The following is an 18,649-nucleotide window of genomic DNA, read 5'->3' as shown; positions in this document are numbered from 1 at the left end:
ACTTCATTGTGCAAACAAACCACTCACACCCCTTCTTCAAAAACTCACTCCGTTCTTTCCCCCCTTTGTCTTTCATTCAACTACCTCCTTCATTCCCATTTTCTTCATTGTCAATACTCCACTCCAACTCTTTCTTGTTATCCATCTGTCCACCATAAGTAATATCTACACATAAATCTACTACTCCTAATTCCATTATATATGAAAGCATATACCTGTGCACTTGTTGCATATTTTGGCTATCCAAACTACATGTGTTCCTGTACAAGTATACCAAAAAATTTACATGTGTACAGATGTAACATTTTGGTCAGTTTTTAAGCATTAACAAATGTGTCACATATACACTTTAAATTATGTTCACATGAAATGGATTCTCAGCACTATAACTTAACTCTAGCCACATTTGCTGTGTCAACACTAGGCCTGCATGACAAAGGGTAGCAGCAGTACTTTCCAAAAAAAACAAAAAACAAAAAAAAATAAGAAAACATTAATCCCCACACACAGACACATACATGCAAATACAAACTTCTAAAAACACCTCGACAAGTCAGAGGGATGTTTTTGCTCTAAGCTATTCACACTTCCCGGAGCTCAGAACAAAGGGGGTTTTCCTCAGTGTGGTGTGTGTGTGTGTGTGTGTGTATTTGTGCGAGGCAATGGGGTCATGTTTGGGTCTAGCAGAGAACTTGAGACCCTGCGGCTCCACTGTTATCATCAGTACAAAAATGCTTCGCCAGGTTAGAGGAAGGAGGGCTTTCTGCCTCTTCCCAGAATTCAGCTGTTATGATTGACAGCACACTGACAGACGCTATCCTACGTGTCTGTGTGTTTCAGGTGTCCCTGTCTTGTTACTAACAGCATCTTTCAGGGATGTGTTTAGTCTGGACTCTTGATAAGCTTTCACATCAGGATCTGCCTCGACACACTGCGTAAAAGACTGGCACAGTGGGCTGCAAGACAGACTGACACAACAGGGCCAGTAAAAACTTCTGGACTTTTTGACAAACACTTGTGGCAAAAACTCAAACCATATCCTGTACACTCAAAATAAAAATGAATAAAAAAACACTGACACTCTTATGCCGATCCAAACTGTCATGAACATGTGGACAATCAATGGCATTTTACATAGTAGCATTTCTGAGTAGCCTCTCTTATTCCAAAATTAACAATATATGGCATGCTTGGCTGAGACATAAAGTGACATGGCCATAAGCAAAAATGGAGGAAGAACTGGGCAATGGGTCATAAACCAACAACAAAACCACGGCAGTTTGATTGTGGTGATGTGCACATGACAAACAAGCTCGGGTAGTTGACTAAATAACCTGTCCAGGTAGTTAGTAGGGTTGCACATCTCTCTGTGATAAACGATTCGATATGCATCTAGATACACAGGTTACGATTCGATTCAAAAACGATATCCTTTTATTAGAGACCGATTCGATACGAATCGATTCCATACAGTGTAAGAACAATACGATTCGATTCTATGGTTAATATTTGTTGTAGATATTTTATATAATAAAGAAGCCAAGTCTATGAAAGTGACAGTACAATAGTTTCTTTTTAAATATGTAAAAGACTGGCACTGGCAAAAAAACAAAACACAACAGAACAACAAAATCACATGTCAATGTATTTATTTTTAAACAAAAAAGTCTGGCTGAATAGTTGGATGGGAACTCCAGAGGTAAAAGTAGCACAGAATAGTAACAACAAACTTTGTTCGAGCTTCCCTTCCTGTTTATAAAACCCAAAAACAGTCCACACCTTGGATTTTTGTTTCCCCAATGCGTTGAAAATCTTTCTCGGTGCATTATCACCTTCAGTCAGGCTGACGCTTTCGTTCTCCACCTCCTCCATTTTCTGTGTCGTCCCTTGTTTATCACTCATGCTAATACCAGCTAGGCAGCTACGCTGTTTCGCGGGCAGCCTCAGCTCTCGCGTTGTTTTAGAGACCTGGCGCGTGTGTAATGCCGCCAACCGATTCAAAGTCTTGCGATACCCAATCCATGACTCTATAACCGATTCATCTAGGAATTCATTGATAATTCGTATCGATTGAGGAGGCTGCTACCGATGCAGCCGTATCTCTCACTTGTTGAACCGAAGATCCGGTCGCATCGGTTTATCGTTCACAACCCTAGTGGTTAGTTTGGGAATATAATTAGAGGACAACATTTATTACAGTAAATCTACAGAGTGTATTTAAAGCTACATCAAAAGTAATGAAACTGACTGAATAGGACATGCAGATACCAATTCTTTTTCCATTTCTAAGTGGTAGCACCTGGTGTGCTTCACCGCTGGAGGTGATAAATCCCTCCCCAAGGCAGAACAGACTGTTGATGTAGCCAACAGATGCATGACAAACCTGAACCACATAATGAGCCAACCATCAACTAGCCAATTACTGTTGGTGAACACTTTCTGTGGTTCTCGGGAATTTTATTGTACTGTGGGTTGAATGTTACAGTAAGACGGTGGTTGCTGTTTATTGAAGTTGGTTTATGGTCTGGCATCGTCATGGTTACTGCCTTCAGTGAGCCACCAAAACACAGCAGGGTATCACTGGAAGGCATTCATTTGGATAATATACACAATTATATAGGAACCCACACACAGAGAAGTTGAGGGACTCTCATCATACCAAAAAGGTGCTTAATATTTTGCAAAATAAGAATTGTCATCTGCATTACATAAATCTTTCTCCACAAAAAATGATCCTGAGTGTATGAGATCTATGTTAATGCTCCATTATTGTTCTGACAAAAGGTAAGGAATGTCAGCTGGAAAACACTAACATACACTAGCCATTACTATTTAGTAGGGATGCACCAATTGTGTAATTCTGGGCTGATACCAGTAACGATTTTTAAAATAACAATTTGCCCGATAGCTGAGACCGATGTTTTTTTTTTTTTTTTTTTTTGTGTCAGGAAAACAAAGAAATCAATATAAAAAATAACTGAACTGTTTTAAAGTCTTTCAGCCCTTCACACTATATTTGAATTTTTTTATAGGGTACAACTACTTATCCAATGAGAAGATTTTTTCAGTACATCGCCCAAAAAACTTTTTGTGAAAAATAAATTAGATGCAGTTATATTTGTATGCAATTAGAAAAGCAATAAATCATTAAAAAAAACATAAGTTATAAATAAATACAAACATAAATAGGGCTGTCTTTCACCTCTTTTTTGTTTTTTCATACAGAATAAAATGTTACCTTTAAGCACAAACCAACAGTAGGCTGGAACATGGGGCTGAAAACAAAAAAAAAGGCCTCTTAAAATAAAATCACTGCTACCTCACCATTTGTCTGTGCGCCCCCTGCTCTCTTGCTGTGTGTGTGACCAGCGCTCTACCATGAGTCTCACCATGCCTCTCTCTCAGCATCAGCAGCAGGCCTATCCATCAGCTCTGCTTCAAGTATAGTTTGTGCGCGTTGTTTAACTTCCTCATCAATGTTTTTTTGTTTTTGTTTTTTTTGTGTCAGGAAAACAAAGAAATCAATATAAAAAATAACTGAACCGTTTTAAAGTCTTTCAGCCCTTCACACTATATTTGAATTTTTTATAGGGTACAACTACTTATCCAATGAGAAGATTTTTTCAGTACATCGCACAAAAAACTTTTTGTGAAAAATAAATTAGATGCAGTTATATTTGTATGCAATTAGAAAAGCAATAAATCATTAAAAAAAACATAAGTTATAAATAAATACAAACATAAATAGGGCTGTCTTTCACCTCTTTTTTGTGTTTTTCATACAGAATAAAATGTTACCTTTAAGCACAAACCAACAGTAGGCTGGAACATGGGGCCGAAAACAAAAAAAAGGCCTCTTAAAATAAAATCACTGCTACCTCACCATTTGTCTGTGCGCCCCCTGCTCTCTTGCTGTGTGTGTGACCAGCGCTCTACCATGAGTCTCACCATGCCTCTCTCTCAGCATCAGCAGCAGGCCTATCCATCAGCTCTGCTTCAAGTATAGTTTGTGCGCGTTGTTTAACTTCCTCATCAAAGTAATGGTCCTTATATCTGGCATCCAGTGAGGTTTCAGTACAGAAAACAGGATTTGACTCAATTTGATCAAGGCGTTTGTGTACAGCCTCTAATAATGTGATCTTTGTTGTTTTGACACCACGGTCTGTGTTGGCCTGTTGCTTAAAAGACGTTTCAGGGCTCTCACTGAGAGGATGACAATTGCATGTCTCTGATGAGCTGAGTTCTCTTGTCAGTTGTTCAAACGGGGAGAGAGGTGTAATAATGTTATCAACTAAGCCCCACTGGTGCGCAGTGAGAGTTGCGGGGAGGTTATAGTCTGCAGTATTTGTAGCAAGTGTGTGCGTTTGTTCCAGAAGGCTTTCCAGCACGTAGAATGTAGCCTACTATTCCACTGAGTGACAACACCTTGCTGTAGCCTTTTGGGTTTCATCCTGCAGGCGTGAGGAATCACAGGAACACGTCTTACAAACTACATATCACGGATCTTTCTCGAGACAGTGTAATACTCCCACATGGCTGACATTTTCTTTCACTTTAAGTTGAAAACAATGACAGGTAACAAGGTGAATATCGGCCGATACCGATGTACTGCTGGTAAATCGGTGCATCCCTACTATTTAGCATGGAAAAATAGTCCAGTAAAAATAATTGATGAAAATTGCCCACATTTCTTACATAGGTGGTCATGATGAGAACTTCTCCTCATTTGCATTTTAATGTCATAAAAGCATCATATGCACTTCTTTCCATCATTTCAGAGCTTTCAAAGTTTTTGTATCACAGTAAACTCTAAACTATCACAGTTTACATATTCTATTCCTTGAATAGGAAAATGTTTATATCCTGGTACATTTGTTCTGCACCACTAGTGAAAAGCTGCAAAAGTCATGCAATTTTACCAGTCATAAATGTTTCATGAAGGGTTTGTAGAACCTTGATGTTGCATTAGTTTATGATGAAAGGCAAGCTGTCTTGCTCTCACCCCTTTCCTCAAGTCTGTAATTATGAGGTTTGACTGTTTTCTTCGTTCCATTGGACATGCCAAGTGAACATCACAGAGCAGGGTTGATTGCTATCAAACAGCACAGGTGGTTCACTGCACAAGCAGATGTTGCCCGGACTACAAATAAACATCTGTAGAACTGTGATTTGAAGACAGGGAGGAGTGGGGGTGGGTGTTGGAGATGGAAGGATAGGGCAGTGCTGAGAGCGGTTTAAAGAAGATATGAAAGAAGAAGAGGACACAGCAGGGCAGTTTTACATTTACTAACTTACTACAATAACACTAGTTTAGACACACACCTTAAGTGGTGCTGCATCAGATTTTGTTGCCTACATATAAAGACCAAAAGATTGCACTGACTGTGTTAACATGCACAATAGTATCCTTGATTGTGATTGGTCTTGAAGTATCCTGGTTATGTTTTGAGAAACCTGGATATACCACCTGGAGGACTATGATAGAAACCAGGAAACACCTTATCCAGTTTTCCAATTCATTACATAGTGGCTGAGATGGTGAAAACTCAAGACACACCTGCAGACGTGATCACAAACCTGGATACTGTTATGATCATATGATCAGAGAGATATGAAACCCAGATATTTCATTTTTTCATTTCTAAACAAAGTTATGGTGAAACCTTCAAACTCAATTTATAAGACATTTATTAACTGAATTTATCTCAGCCTGGCTAGTCTTATGCCAGTAGTATCTTATCTTTAGATGGTCAAACAGTCCTCACTGTCACCCATTACATCCTGCCTACAATACCAGTCTGCCATGAGGCCCATCACACCAGACACACCCATATGGGCATCCGTTATTAGACAGGCAGATCCAAACACAAGTCAGAACACGGCATAGCACACATAAACACATTGAAATTACACATGTGAATACATTATGTCCTCACAAGTGCATCGATTTGTCCAAATCTATTCCCCAGTCACTCCTTTGCTGAGGTTGTTGTTTCAACTGGAGGACCACCCTTAATTTGCCGGACTTCTTGTTATGTGAACCTCCACACATTCTACGCAACCTCTGCTAAATTAGCTATGCCACACACCCCCTTAATGGCATGCCATGAACACAGCTTTGGTCTTGTAATCCTAAAAGCTTTGTCCAAGACAGACGGCATAACAAGCTAACAGGCTCATCCTATTACAACAATAAGTCTATTAAAAATGCCTGGTGAGGTGCATCAGAAATAACCCTAACCCAAATTACCTTGGTAACATCAGTGCCAAGACTAAATAACACTATTTCAACTGTTAGTTTTGCATTTTGTGGCAAGAGTCCAAAGGTTAATGCTTGATTGATGATATTATATCAGTGGGTCGGTGGCCAATTCTTTTAAGGCATATAAAACTGTGCTGTTTGGCATAAGTCAAGGTCTTCTGAATTGTACTCTAGCTTGGCCTGCGATCCCAATCCTTCTCCCTGTGTTTTTCCAGATGGATATTGACACAGGGAGAAGGCCGGGAGGGCTATGATTAGTCGGCCTGAAATTGAAGTCTCTGTTCCTGCATGCCAGTTTACTGACAGGCCAGTTTTGAAGGAAAAGAGGTAGAGATTACAAACTAATTTCTCCTCATCTCTCCTCTCCACTCCTGGGATCTGTCTTCCCCCTGCCACCAAAAAGGAGGGGCTCGTGTCAGACAGTTGAATGCTTTTAAACTTCAGGCATCAGTGCAGCAAATGGGAGTTTCAAACAAGGTGGAGAGGCAGAGAAGGAAAACAACCCCTAACTCTAAAGTAGGACCAACTAGGCCAAGTGGGCCAGTTTAGTAACACCATTCTGTCCACATCACCTACATCCCAAAAAATTTGCTCTTCAACTCAGGGTTTCTGTGAGGAAAGCTGCTATAAATAATAATATAAGTGGCAATAAACAATTTTAAACTTTTTTTTTTTTTTTTCTCAGACTTTTGGACACCACTGTATGTTGTGATTATCTGCTTCAAAAGTTAAAACACCAAGGTAAATGAATGAATACCAAAACAGAATAGCACTGGTTGGTTGGTGGTTAGCTCAGCAGTATTATGCATTGAGTACAATGCTGCTTTATTGCATTGCATTACATTACAAAGTGTCTACTATCAGAAATATAAAACCCCAAGAATATAAAGAAAGACACTAAAACATTAATAATGGCTTTTCCCCTAAAGGGTGCTGCCCTCATTCCTATGAATGTACCTCCTAGAAAATAGATTAGCCAAACAAGTCAAAACAGGGTTAATTTACTGGGTTTACCATCTATTACATACCTGCATATTGTATGTCTTAAACTCACACTGGTTAAACCCTTGTCCATATCCCAAACCAAAACATGATCCGCTACATTCTCATGTGCTGCTAAAACAAGATTAGAACCCCTGACACAATGGATGTCTGTCAGAACTGCACCAAGTGCTGGGCAGAGAAGCACCGCAGGGCTACCTGATACCAGGCAGCTGCCAGCAGTGGTCTTGTTATTGTAGGAATCTATGCAGTGCTGCAAGCAAGAGACATTAGAGATATGGAGCATTTGTGTTATTATTCGAGGATCATGTTAGGAAGCTGCTGGTTGCAGTGTGGCATTACCCCAGTGATGACCTGAAAGGTGTAATATGTGACTAGGCACTAGCATCTTAAATTGAGCTGTGTAATCTGATAAAAAATAAGCTAAATCCATGAATAGCAATGCTCTGAATAACTTTTATGAATAGAGCTGTAGAGGTAGATGGACTACGACCTGATGAAGTAAAATAAAAGACCCTTAGCACTGGTCATATAGATAGGTTTACCAATGCATTTAATCTTATTAGCAGTTAAGTGAGCCTAGAAGTCTAACCAAAGACCAAAAAGGTGGTTATAGTGACTGTGGTAGGTTTTCCTTTCTCCTGCTGTTGGGTTCTAGGACAGAGCCCCCATGTTTATACCCTACAGGTCAGCTAAAACTGTACAGGAAAAAGTGTGGCTTCAGCAGAAGATAACGGCAGAGTCTCTTTGCATTAATTACAGTAATTCTATGATTCTTACTCATCCCATATTTTATGTTCCATTGAAAAACGCAACAAATTAGGTGTTGATGTATCTGGATCTTTTGTCTAGCAATAATGAGGTAATGAGAAACAGACTTGTATGCCAAGACACAAGAAAGATGATGGCACACCCGAAAAATAAATGCATCAGTTTTCACACTGGGAGTCAGTGAAGATAAATGAGACTCTCGCTTTATTGCTTGTCCCTGTGAAGTGTGTCCTGACAGTTCATGTTGCTCTCCTGTTAATCCTGATGATTCCACCAAAATCCACTGTGGTAGGGAACAGCTTCAAGCAATCTTAACTGAGCCTAAAAGTTTCTGTTTATCAATTTAAGTGCTACATGAAATGCTTAGCTCATAAAAAGGTCAAGGTCTTAACTCCTGAGGACAAAAGTATCAAAAGGTCTTGCTTCACATTTATGAGGGATACATTTTTGCAGTAGGTAAAGACACATTACATTGGCAGATGACTGAATGGAGTTTGTTCATATATTCATTAAGTTCATACTACATGGCCACTTGACAACCTACCACAACCCTAAGGACAATGTCAGGAGCCAACTGTCTCGCCACTGTGCCTCCCCCTCAACTCCCTCCCTCTAACCTCATCCCAGTCTGTCAGAGAAAATAGCCTACCTTTTATAAACACTCCTTTCAAACTTTTTCAGCTGAATTTCACCACTGGCTCTTTGCAGCGCGTACGGGCGTGGGCTTGTATGCAACTTTAAAATGATTTTTTCATATTAAACCATTGTTTATGGCGGAAAATCCATCGGACCTTGACTTTTATTTCTTAATCTTAACATGAAAAAAAACTTCAAGTAAACGGAAAACTACAATATATGCTAAGAAGTAGCATTATAAATAACATCAGGAATACCAAGCCAAATCGACTAATAGCCTAGCAAACGACATGGAAATATCGACAACCAACAGCTACTGCAAACTATGCTAGTAGCTCGTGAAAACCCAAACGTCCATAGGTCAATTACTAAGGGGATACTATGTCTGATACAGCGCAATAAAGTCACTGTAAAGTCCTGACACACTTTAATTTCCCATGGAAAAATTCCTGTACATGAAGAACGGCACAGTGATTTTTCGTGGTCAGTAAAAAGCCACTCACCCCTACTGGTCGTGAACAGAACAGGGTCGCTCCTCATCATGAAGTGATCCTCATCTAATCCGCCCAACAAAGCACACAGGAGCAGGCGCGTGCCCAACGGCTCCCTGAAAGAAGTAAAATCCACGCACACACAGACTTTGTGCCGTTTTCTGTCTCCTGTTTCAACCTCTTCTTATTCCCTTTCTACCGAGTCGGCCACTGGAACGTCTCTCCGATTCTTTCGAATTTCTTCTCCGGGTCTGTCTCCTCCTCCTTACATTCCCTCTCTGTCCCACCCATTCTAGCGCTCCCTCAAACTGCCTACATGGATAGTTATGCTGTATTTAAAAAATGTCGGAAATAAGGAACTTCTCAGCCCGGATTGAAGGATTTATCACTTTTTTTTAAGGGAAAACGTCTTAGACTGTTGAATTAAAATTGATTTGGTTTTATAAAAAGTATATAATGCATTGACTGCTCAGATTCAACTAGTTTTTGCATTTTGGCATGGCATCGGATGTTTTCATTTTTGTATTTTCAGTTTTCAATGTTCACTTTATAACATTTTACTTTAATATTCACTTTAATAACAGGCTATGTCCAGCTAAATCACATTAACGCACAAGTCTCAAATGAGACTTACCAGAGTGCACTTAAAGGCAGCATATCTTCCTCTTTTCTTATGCCTTCCATCTTTCTCTCTGTTTGCAAAGATAGCGTTCATTTGTTTAATACTCATATATTTTAAATAGGCTACTTTAATTACACTTTTTTGAGTATACTTTAATGTGCTAAAAGGGAAATTTGTTTGCATAGTGTTCCAGATGCCACATGCAACCACATGACACAACAGTATAGGACACTATAAAACACCTGCAGTAGTTTACCTCCAGTAAAACATATACAAACACTAGAGGTGTTCATATACAGTGGTTTTAGCTATGGGGGGTATTTTACAGGAGGGTCTTGATCTGTGACTTCATAACTACTAACTGCTTTGTAATTTTGATGATCCACACACTGAGTTTTTTGAAAAACCCCACCAATGTTTAATTGAGTTTGGTCTATCTAAATGAATTCCACTGTAGCTTTAAATTGGTGATTAATAACCTTAATTACATTTTGAGAAGACACATACAGAAGGAAAGGAAAGAGACATGTCTCTTGCCATCCCCAGTCTGAGTTCAACTTCCCATCTGCCACCTGGACAGCAAAGGAGGAGGGGGAGTGAGAGGAGCAGGACAGAGAGGGGGTAGTTAGACAAAGGCTACCCAATGCTGTAACATTTTTTTTCTTCATGACTGCAGTTTTTCAGTGAGGAACATAAGAGTGAAGGAGGGAACAATGTGGAGACAAACAATAATGATCTGGCCCACTTTTTAGTACCACCTGTCCATGAGAATGATGGAATAGCTGAGGTTGCATTCCACTTAAGGAAAATCACCATAATGTGTAGTGGCTTATTTTGATAAAACAGATGTTTATTTTACAAAGATTGTTCATAAGTTAATAATCCATGTAAAACATTTAATGTGGGAAATGAGGTGAAAAACTATACATTCCATTTGAGTATTTGATTTGTGTAAGTACAGAAAATAATTTTGAGGCCAAATGCCTTATATTGTATCTGATAATTTCAAAATCTTCAACTCTCCCCAACTGTATTGTATGTCAGTGTATCAAACTGGTGGTAAAGCAATAGATAGATTCATACGTGGGTAGCAAATTAGCAAAGAAATTATAACGTGCAAATTGCAAAATAGATTTAAACACATCACTAAAAATTACATTTTATTTAGGCCTTTTGGTCAGAGTACAAAATTTTTCAGATTTAGTTTTCTTTTAATCAAGCTGGAGCTGGCTAGTTGTGTTAACCAAAGCAACAGTTAGCTTGTTGTAGCAGCCCTGAAGCAATGTTAAGATAACGATGTTAAGCTATCCATTAGGATATCCATTCTCACATGAATAGATTTGGACAGGGGGGCGCAGCAATGACAGGATGCCGGGGGATGTATAGAGAGCTCTGCACTGCTGGCACAGCTTTGGGCATCACTACCTTAGCCGTTCAAGCTGGACCCCTGGCGGGATTATGGTGGCCTGCAGCAGCCCAAACGGCTGGTATGAAGAATATTCAAGTGGGTCAAGTGAGCAAAGAAAACAATAAAAACTTTTCTTGATACACTGGTACATCAGGCCTAACACTAGCTATGAAGATAATCTCCCCAAATGTGAAGTGAAATCTTGAAAGCCATTGTTTTGCTGATTAATTTTTCATTGAACATAAGAAAGTAGCGATAAGCAGCCATCTAGTACAAAATAACATGATGCCATCGGTCGGTTTTCCTCCTGTCCTCAAATTTTTGAGTGACTCACTGCCACTGTTTACTTTTAACTCATCTTCACTCCAGCTCACAGTATGGGGACTTGAGAATAGCACAACAAGTAACAAGGTGCCACACACACAAACAAATTCTGTGGTCAGAGAAAATTGCTTTGGATGTGCCTGTCAAAACAAATGGCCAGCTAATCTGAACCCAAAACCCTCCAGATTTATATTCATTAATCCATTCTGGCAGGCCAGAGTAGCAGCTACAACAGCAACAAATGTCTCACCTCGCTGCGCTGCAGGACTATAGCTATCTATCTATCTATCTATCTATCTATCTATCTATCTATCTATAGATACACCACCGTGTAGTGCAGAGATGAGGTCCAGAAGCTGTCAGAGTGGTGTTCTAAAAACACTTTGGCACTCAACACCACTAAAACCAAAGTCTTTGACTACAGGAGGCACAAAGCGGACCCTGCACTGCTCTACATCAACAGGAAGTGTGTGAAGAGTGTTTCCACCTTCAAATTCCTGGGAACCCATATTGCAGAGGATGTCTGCTTGGCAGCAAACGTGTGCAAAAAATCATTGGCTGCCCTCTGCCTTCCCTGGAAGACATCTCCAGCTCTCAGTGCCTCATAGCCAGAAAAATAATCATAAATAAATAATTAAAAAAGGATCCCTTCCATCCCTGACACCACCTGTTCAACCTCCTGCCTTCTCATAGGTGGCACAGGAGCATCAAAAGCCAGACCAACAGACTTAAGAACAGTTTCTTTCTCAGGGCCATTAACTCCATAAATGTGCAATCATAGCCATCATCTGCTGACCTATTTTAATCATTACTGTAATATTCACTGCACCAATCACCAGCACAAATTCCTTGTATGTGGAAACATACTTGGCAATAAAACCAATTCTGATTCTGATTCTGATAATAGCTACTCAGCAAAACACTTTCAACTCAGCAAAGCATTTCTATTTATTTTAAGTATTTATTATATTGCAAGTTCAATATTCTTTTTAAGTGCAATATTTTTTTGTGTCCTTTTGTCTGTCTCGTCTGTTTTCTGTTTGTGCTGATCAGGAGTAGCTCTCCAATTTTCAGTGTATATTTTGTACAATGACAATGAAGCCTTTCTAAAACTCTGCTGGTCTGAAAATAACAAGACCAGACAAACAGCGCTGAGCTTGGAACACAAGGTTGGGTTTGGGGTGTTTTTATAGGCAGCGGAAGGTGGCATTCCTCACAGTGTTGTTCATTGTGATACATTGTGAGGCAGTATGCAGGCCAGATGACCCTAAATTTAGTTAACAGCGGTGGAGAAATCTAGTGGAAGGATTTCTGCTTAAACTATGAGACTCTTATCAGAGTGAGATATGACGATGGAGAGGGAGTGTCTGGTGAGCATGTGTGTGGAAATGATGGGTGATGAAATGATGGCCGGACTAGAGTGAAAAAGCATGTGTTATTACTCTGACTATATTCTTCAAGTCTGGCATCACACACTTTTCTATGCTGTAATGTTTGTGTGATCTCAGTGAAATCTCAGACTGGATAGATATTGGCTTGGCTCTGCTGAATAAAAGTCAACACTGACATCAGTGTTTGGCCCCGTGACTGAGATTAAATCTAATAGAGACTGGGTTAGTGTAACAACTTGGACAATTCTCTGCCCTGGTCAGCCATCAATCTGTCATGTTTTTCAGACACCCCACTGAGAGAAGACACACACACACACACAAACACACACACACACACACACACACACACACACACACACTAACTAAAGCTGGTTATGAAACATCCATTCTTTTAATTTGAAGTAATAACACCCTTTCCTTTTGAGGTGTTTTTTCCTTTTCATTATTTCAGAGTTATGTATGTTTACACATTATGTTTCATACTTCACTGTGCTGCACTACATTTTATATCCTGTCCATGGCCCTTGTTGTGGTGTAATCCAATACAAATCAATCTAGAATAATGTAACAATCATAAAATTGGATACAGGCTTGATGTTGACTGCTGTAATACATAACATAAATACACAACAAGAGTTGCACTGATAAATGCAGACCACACCATTGTTTGTGTCTCAAAGCAACACTATTATACTTGATTTGAAAACTTAAGTCTTTTCTATTTTCAGCCTGTTACCCTAACCTAGTACCATAACATATTTAAATTACATCATCACATACAATATACTGAGCCCATTTATGTGATGCCAGTCCCAACCAAAGGCCTAGCTGGATAAGGACAAGATAATCATCTTAAACAATTTTAATCAAAAGCAAACAGCTCTTTTGGACTCCCCTGTGTAATGTCTACATAGATAGAACTGTAAAGAAACTGCTTTTATAAAACTGAACCAAATCATCCATAGTGTCACATGGTCGAGTCCAACATGGCATAAATAACAAATTCTCAACTCATTCCCCTCTCAAGACTACCTTATTGAATTAAGACACATAGTTTGGGTTTGAGACAAAGTGAGCCTTGTCCTCACAGTGAGGAGAGCCATTGGTGGAGTATGGTGCTGTCAGGGGCCGATGGGAAAACAGAAATGCAGCGTCACACCAAACTCGGATGAACGCTCCTACTGGGACTGACTGAATGATTGTGTGTATGTCATTTACATGCCTATGCAGAAAGATTCAGAAAGGGGTTGAACTGACAAAAAGAGTTGATGATATGACCAAGAGTTAAACCAAGTACTCTGTCTACTCTATCTACAACAGGAACAAAAAAACCCAGTTTTGGCTCTTGATCATTTACAGGAATTATCTAAGGCCAAAGCAGATTAGATGACAAAATGACCAGAAGGGTCTCAAAATCATTAAGTCAGCAGGGTCATTATGGATCTTTATCATGGTTAATACAGTCCAACTTGTCACTCTGGACAATGTCAACACAGATATTATATATATGAGATATCCAACGAATGACTTTATGCATCATAATTACTTGGCATAATTAATTAGACCAGGTTTTGTCCAATGTCCATCTCTTTTTACAGTTCAATGATTTCAGGACCCAAATCCAGACACACACAAGCAGGTAGGTGAAATGAAGGTACTAATAAACTGCCTCACAAGCAGATGGGCAGATGAGCTGACAAGCAGAAACAGGAATCAAAAAGGAGGTAATCCAAAAACAGGAAATAGGACCACAGATGCAGGAACACTAAGGAACTGGTACAGGGACTAAAGCAGACAAACTCACAGAGACTAAATACACAAGGGAGGCTGGCAGTCTTCTTTTTCTTCTTCTTCTTCCAGAGTGCAGTGGCAGTACACATGACTGTTCGCTGTGTTCACCGCCATTAAATCACCTAAAAATACTAGGCTACACTAAAACCACACCTCCACATACATCACACTGGTCAGTTGAAACTCGTAACAACAACATGGAGATGCCCACACAGTCCGTGCGGCTACCACTTTGAACTTGGCATTATTATCAAATTTCAATTGAGGGTGCAATATAATAAACTGAGGGTGGAAAAGCATGCATTACACACTCAGTTTAATATTTTGCAGCTGGGCCCGGTTGGTGGAATCCTGCGGTTACCATAGACTGCTCACACACCTTCACTTTACGTACAAGAAGATCAGTTTCTGCATTCTTTCTTATTATATGGCAGATCTGCTTTTTTAATAGCAATCTGCCAAGGTGCAGGTGCACCTAACTTTTAAAGGGAAGGGTTAGGGTTAGGGTTAGGGTTAAGGAGATGGCATTCATTTGGGGTTATTGCATGTTACGCCCAAAACACACACATGATTAATTAAGAGACCAAGTACAACCCTTTTGAACCATGCACCTGGCACAGTAACTGCTTACTGCCGTTAAACTAGTAACAGTGGATATGGACAGAAAAAGGTCTTTATGTTATAAATTCATGAAGTTATAATAAAGATCAACTCTAGGTGTCTTTAGAAAACAGCAGAGGGCAGAATTGCTTGTTGATTTCCTCTGCTTCTGGCTACTGCTTGGACAGGTCAACACAATGCAGAAGCCACAACACAAATGCAAAAGCTACAACACAAATACAGAAACAACAACATGATAGTGACAACATGAATACAAGGATGCAAATTAAGCCACAACACAATTTAAGCCACAGTTTAAGTGAGCAGCAGTCCATCTGTACTATTACTATAACAATGAATATAAAAATGAAAAAGTATGACAAAAGTACATAAATATGAAAATAAAAATACTTTGAAAATCATTGCTCATTTATGACAATCCTATAGCGACATTAATCAGTTATCCAACAATAATGTTTGACTTGCTTCTCAAACTGCTTCAGAAACTTTTCCTGTCAAAATCAAGGAATTAAGTGGAAGTGTCCCAATTGCCAAGTGGTTAGGATTCACGCTATTTTACAAGCTGCAAGTCTTTGGTTCAACTCCCAGCCAGCTGGACTTCTTGCTGCATTTCATTCCCCTTCCCCCTGTGCATTTTCAGTCTGTACTATACTGTACATTGGGCATACCGGGATAAATCCTGGTGGGCTGCTGCATCGCTGGGATGGTGGACCATGCAGGGATGTGAAGAGAACCAACACTTCGGTACCACAATTCTAAAAATGTGACGGTACTTGTGTTTTACAGTATCATAGGTACCGAAAGTACCAAATATATACAGAAAATGTGATTCTTCTGGGACTGATGAGGGCAGTACAATAAACCTACAAGTGGCCTAGTATAACATCAAACTGGAAGATAAAAAGACGGTTGGTACAGTACACAATAACAATACTTAGAATGGCGGCGGCAAGTGGTGTGCATGAACATATCCGCTGCAATTAATGAAAAAAAAACCCCATGCCAAGACTGGTGAATGCAGATATTTTGTATTTGACATCAAGGACAAATTATAGATGACCAAAAGCCAGTATGTAAACAGTGTGACAGAGCATTTTAAATGAAAGGAGTAAATACCTCAGACTATTCTAGGCAGCTCAGAGACAGACATCCAGATCTGCACATAGAGTTTAGGCTGAGTGAGTTTCAGTTGTTAATTTAATATCGCGGTTAGTATTACAGTTTAAAATTTTATAATCACTAGAAACTTGGCAGATATCCACGGATAATTTCTGTGGTTAATTTAACTCATGTTAGGTTCTACAGGATAAACCAGTGAGCATCTCACAGATGCATGCGCTGCAAACAACATGGGTGTGTTTTGTGTCAGTCAATGCATGGTTGAAAGCAGTGACACCATTGCTCCGGAGATTTTACAGCTTTCTAATAACTTTTTATACCAAAGTTGGGAGGTATGCAAGTAAACCCGCAAAAAAATGCAATTGTCTCCTTTTACACTGCCTGACGAGCTTTCTCTTTATGTTTGTGGCAATGTCATCACATGTACACAGAGCACACACATAGACACAGGACAGACAGAGTGAGCTGGGTTTAGTTTTGAGAGATAATATTGTAGCAATTTATGCAATAAAAATGTTGATTTTTCTTAGAACAAAGCCAATTAGTTGTTCATTTCAAGTGACCTGTGTTGCTTTCCCTTTTTTATGTTTTCTATATTTGATATATTTTTATATGTACTATTGTTGTCTTATGTTTTATTCTTTAATAAGACAAAAGTAGCTCTTATCTGATTTCTCGATTAATCGATGGAATAATCAATAGAATACTCGATTACTAGAATAATTGATGGCTGTAGCCCTACTTTCCATATCATATGATACCAGTGGCGTCCCATCAGGGCAAGCAAGACAAGCAGTGCTTGTGTAGTTAAAGTTAAAAATAGACATCAATTTGAAAGACACTAAAGTTGAAGCGATAGCTCTCCTTTCATCTGATCTCAGAACAGCGTTCTGTCCTATAATGGATCTGTTGCCTGTTTGCTTTCATCATGTAATTTACTGCCCTCTTGTGGTGGCAGCGGGGTATTGTCCCTGCAAGATCCAGCCTTTAAGCTACCATTTTTGTCATTTTTGTTGGTGTGACTGTGTCCCTTTGAGAAAGGCTGGAGACTGGGAAGCTGAGAGGACAGCAGCTGGAGGTTTGCGCATGTGCATTGAGGATAATCCTCGGATCTTTGACTGGTGATTCGCTACAGCCATAGTGTGCTAGGCAAGCTGTCCTTGGTTCAGATTCTACTGTTCTGAGTTATGATATTAGACGCAGCATGTGCAGACGTGTGGAATCGAAACCTGTTCATTAAGGCATTCAAATATTGCTGTAAAATTGAGAGGCTTCAGACAGAATATTGTTACAGGAGTAGCTCAGTACATATGTTAATTGCATAGCGGGAGAGAGAGAGAGAGAGAGAGAGAGAGAGAGAGAGAGAGAGAGCGAGAGAGAGAGAGAGAGAGAGAGAGATGCTGGTGACCGAACCAGAGAGTTAGCTAGTTAGTTAGCGGTTAGTAGTGTAGCTGTGCATTGTAGTGCAATGTATGTGCACTTTAGTCCGTTTGCCTGTGCTTCCCAACTACAGTCAAGATGATGAGCTAGGAAAGATTAACAACACTGAGGCTGGAAAGGTGAAGATGTCCAGACAGAGAGCAGCGAGATACAGAAGAGAGCCTTTCAGCACAGGTGGGGATGTTTTTCATTGGCAGTGACTGGGAAACTGGTCAGAATTGAAGGAAAGATGTATGGCGCAAAATATAGAGAAATTCTTGAGGGAAACCTGTTTTAAGTCTTCCAGAGATTTGAGACTGGGACGGAGGTTCATGTTCCAGCAGGACAGTGACTCTAAACACACTGCTAAAGCAACACTCCAGTGGTTTAAGGAGAAACAATTAAATGTCGTGGAATGGTCCAGTCAAAGCCCAGACCTCAATCAATTAAGAATCTCTGATATGATTTAAAGATTACTGTACACAAGCTGCACCCATTGAAGGAGCTGGAGCACTTTTGCCCTGAAGAGTTGGCAAAAATTCCAGTGGCTAGATGTGCCAAGCTCGTGGAGACGTACCCGAAGAGACATGCTGCTGTAATTGCTGCAAAAGGTGGCTCTACAAAGTATTGACTTTGGGGGGGGTGAATAGTTATACATGCTCAGGTTTTCAGTTTTTTGTCTTATTTCTTGTTTGTTTCACAATAAAAAACTATTTTGCATTTTCAAAGTGCTAGTTATGTTGTCTAAATTAAAAGATAAACCCCCCCCCCTCAAATTCCTCTTTAAGTTCC

General features: G+C 39.7%; 1 protein-coding gene across 5 annotated transcripts in view; it reads right to left on the bottom strand.

Moving 5' to 3' along the window:
- afap1 (actin filament associated protein 1) overlaps positions 1-18,649 on the bottom strand; it is a 135,703-nt gene that overhangs the window by 79,008 nt on the left and 38,046 nt on the right. For 2 of the 5 annotated variants that reach the window (XM_071478319.1, XM_071478320.1), the window contains exon 1: positions 9,175-9,354. The exons of 2 other annotated variants lie outside the window; for them this stretch is intronic. In XM_071478319.1, the coding sequence (XP_071334420.1) occupies positions 9,175-9,214 (40 nt within the window). In that variant the 5' untranslated portion in view covers positions 9,215-9,354. Of the gene's footprint in view, positions 1-9,174; positions 9,430-18,649 lie in introns of those variants that run through there. One more of the 5 variants, XM_071478323.1, reaches the window with a different exon arrangement.

Source organism: Trachinotus anak, unplaced genomic scaffold (genome assembly GCF_046630095.1).
Source record: "Trachinotus anak isolate AG129_WGS33_773 ecotype Australia unplaced genomic scaffold, CSIRO_AGI_Tana_v1 ptg000005l, whole genome shotgun sequence".
NCBI classification, from domain to species: domain Eukaryota; kingdom Metazoa; phylum Chordata; class Actinopteri; order Carangiformes; family Carangidae; genus Trachinotus; species Trachinotus anak.
The sequence above is the reverse complement of the archived record's forward strand: the minus strand, read 5'-3'. Positions and strand labels throughout refer to the sequence as shown.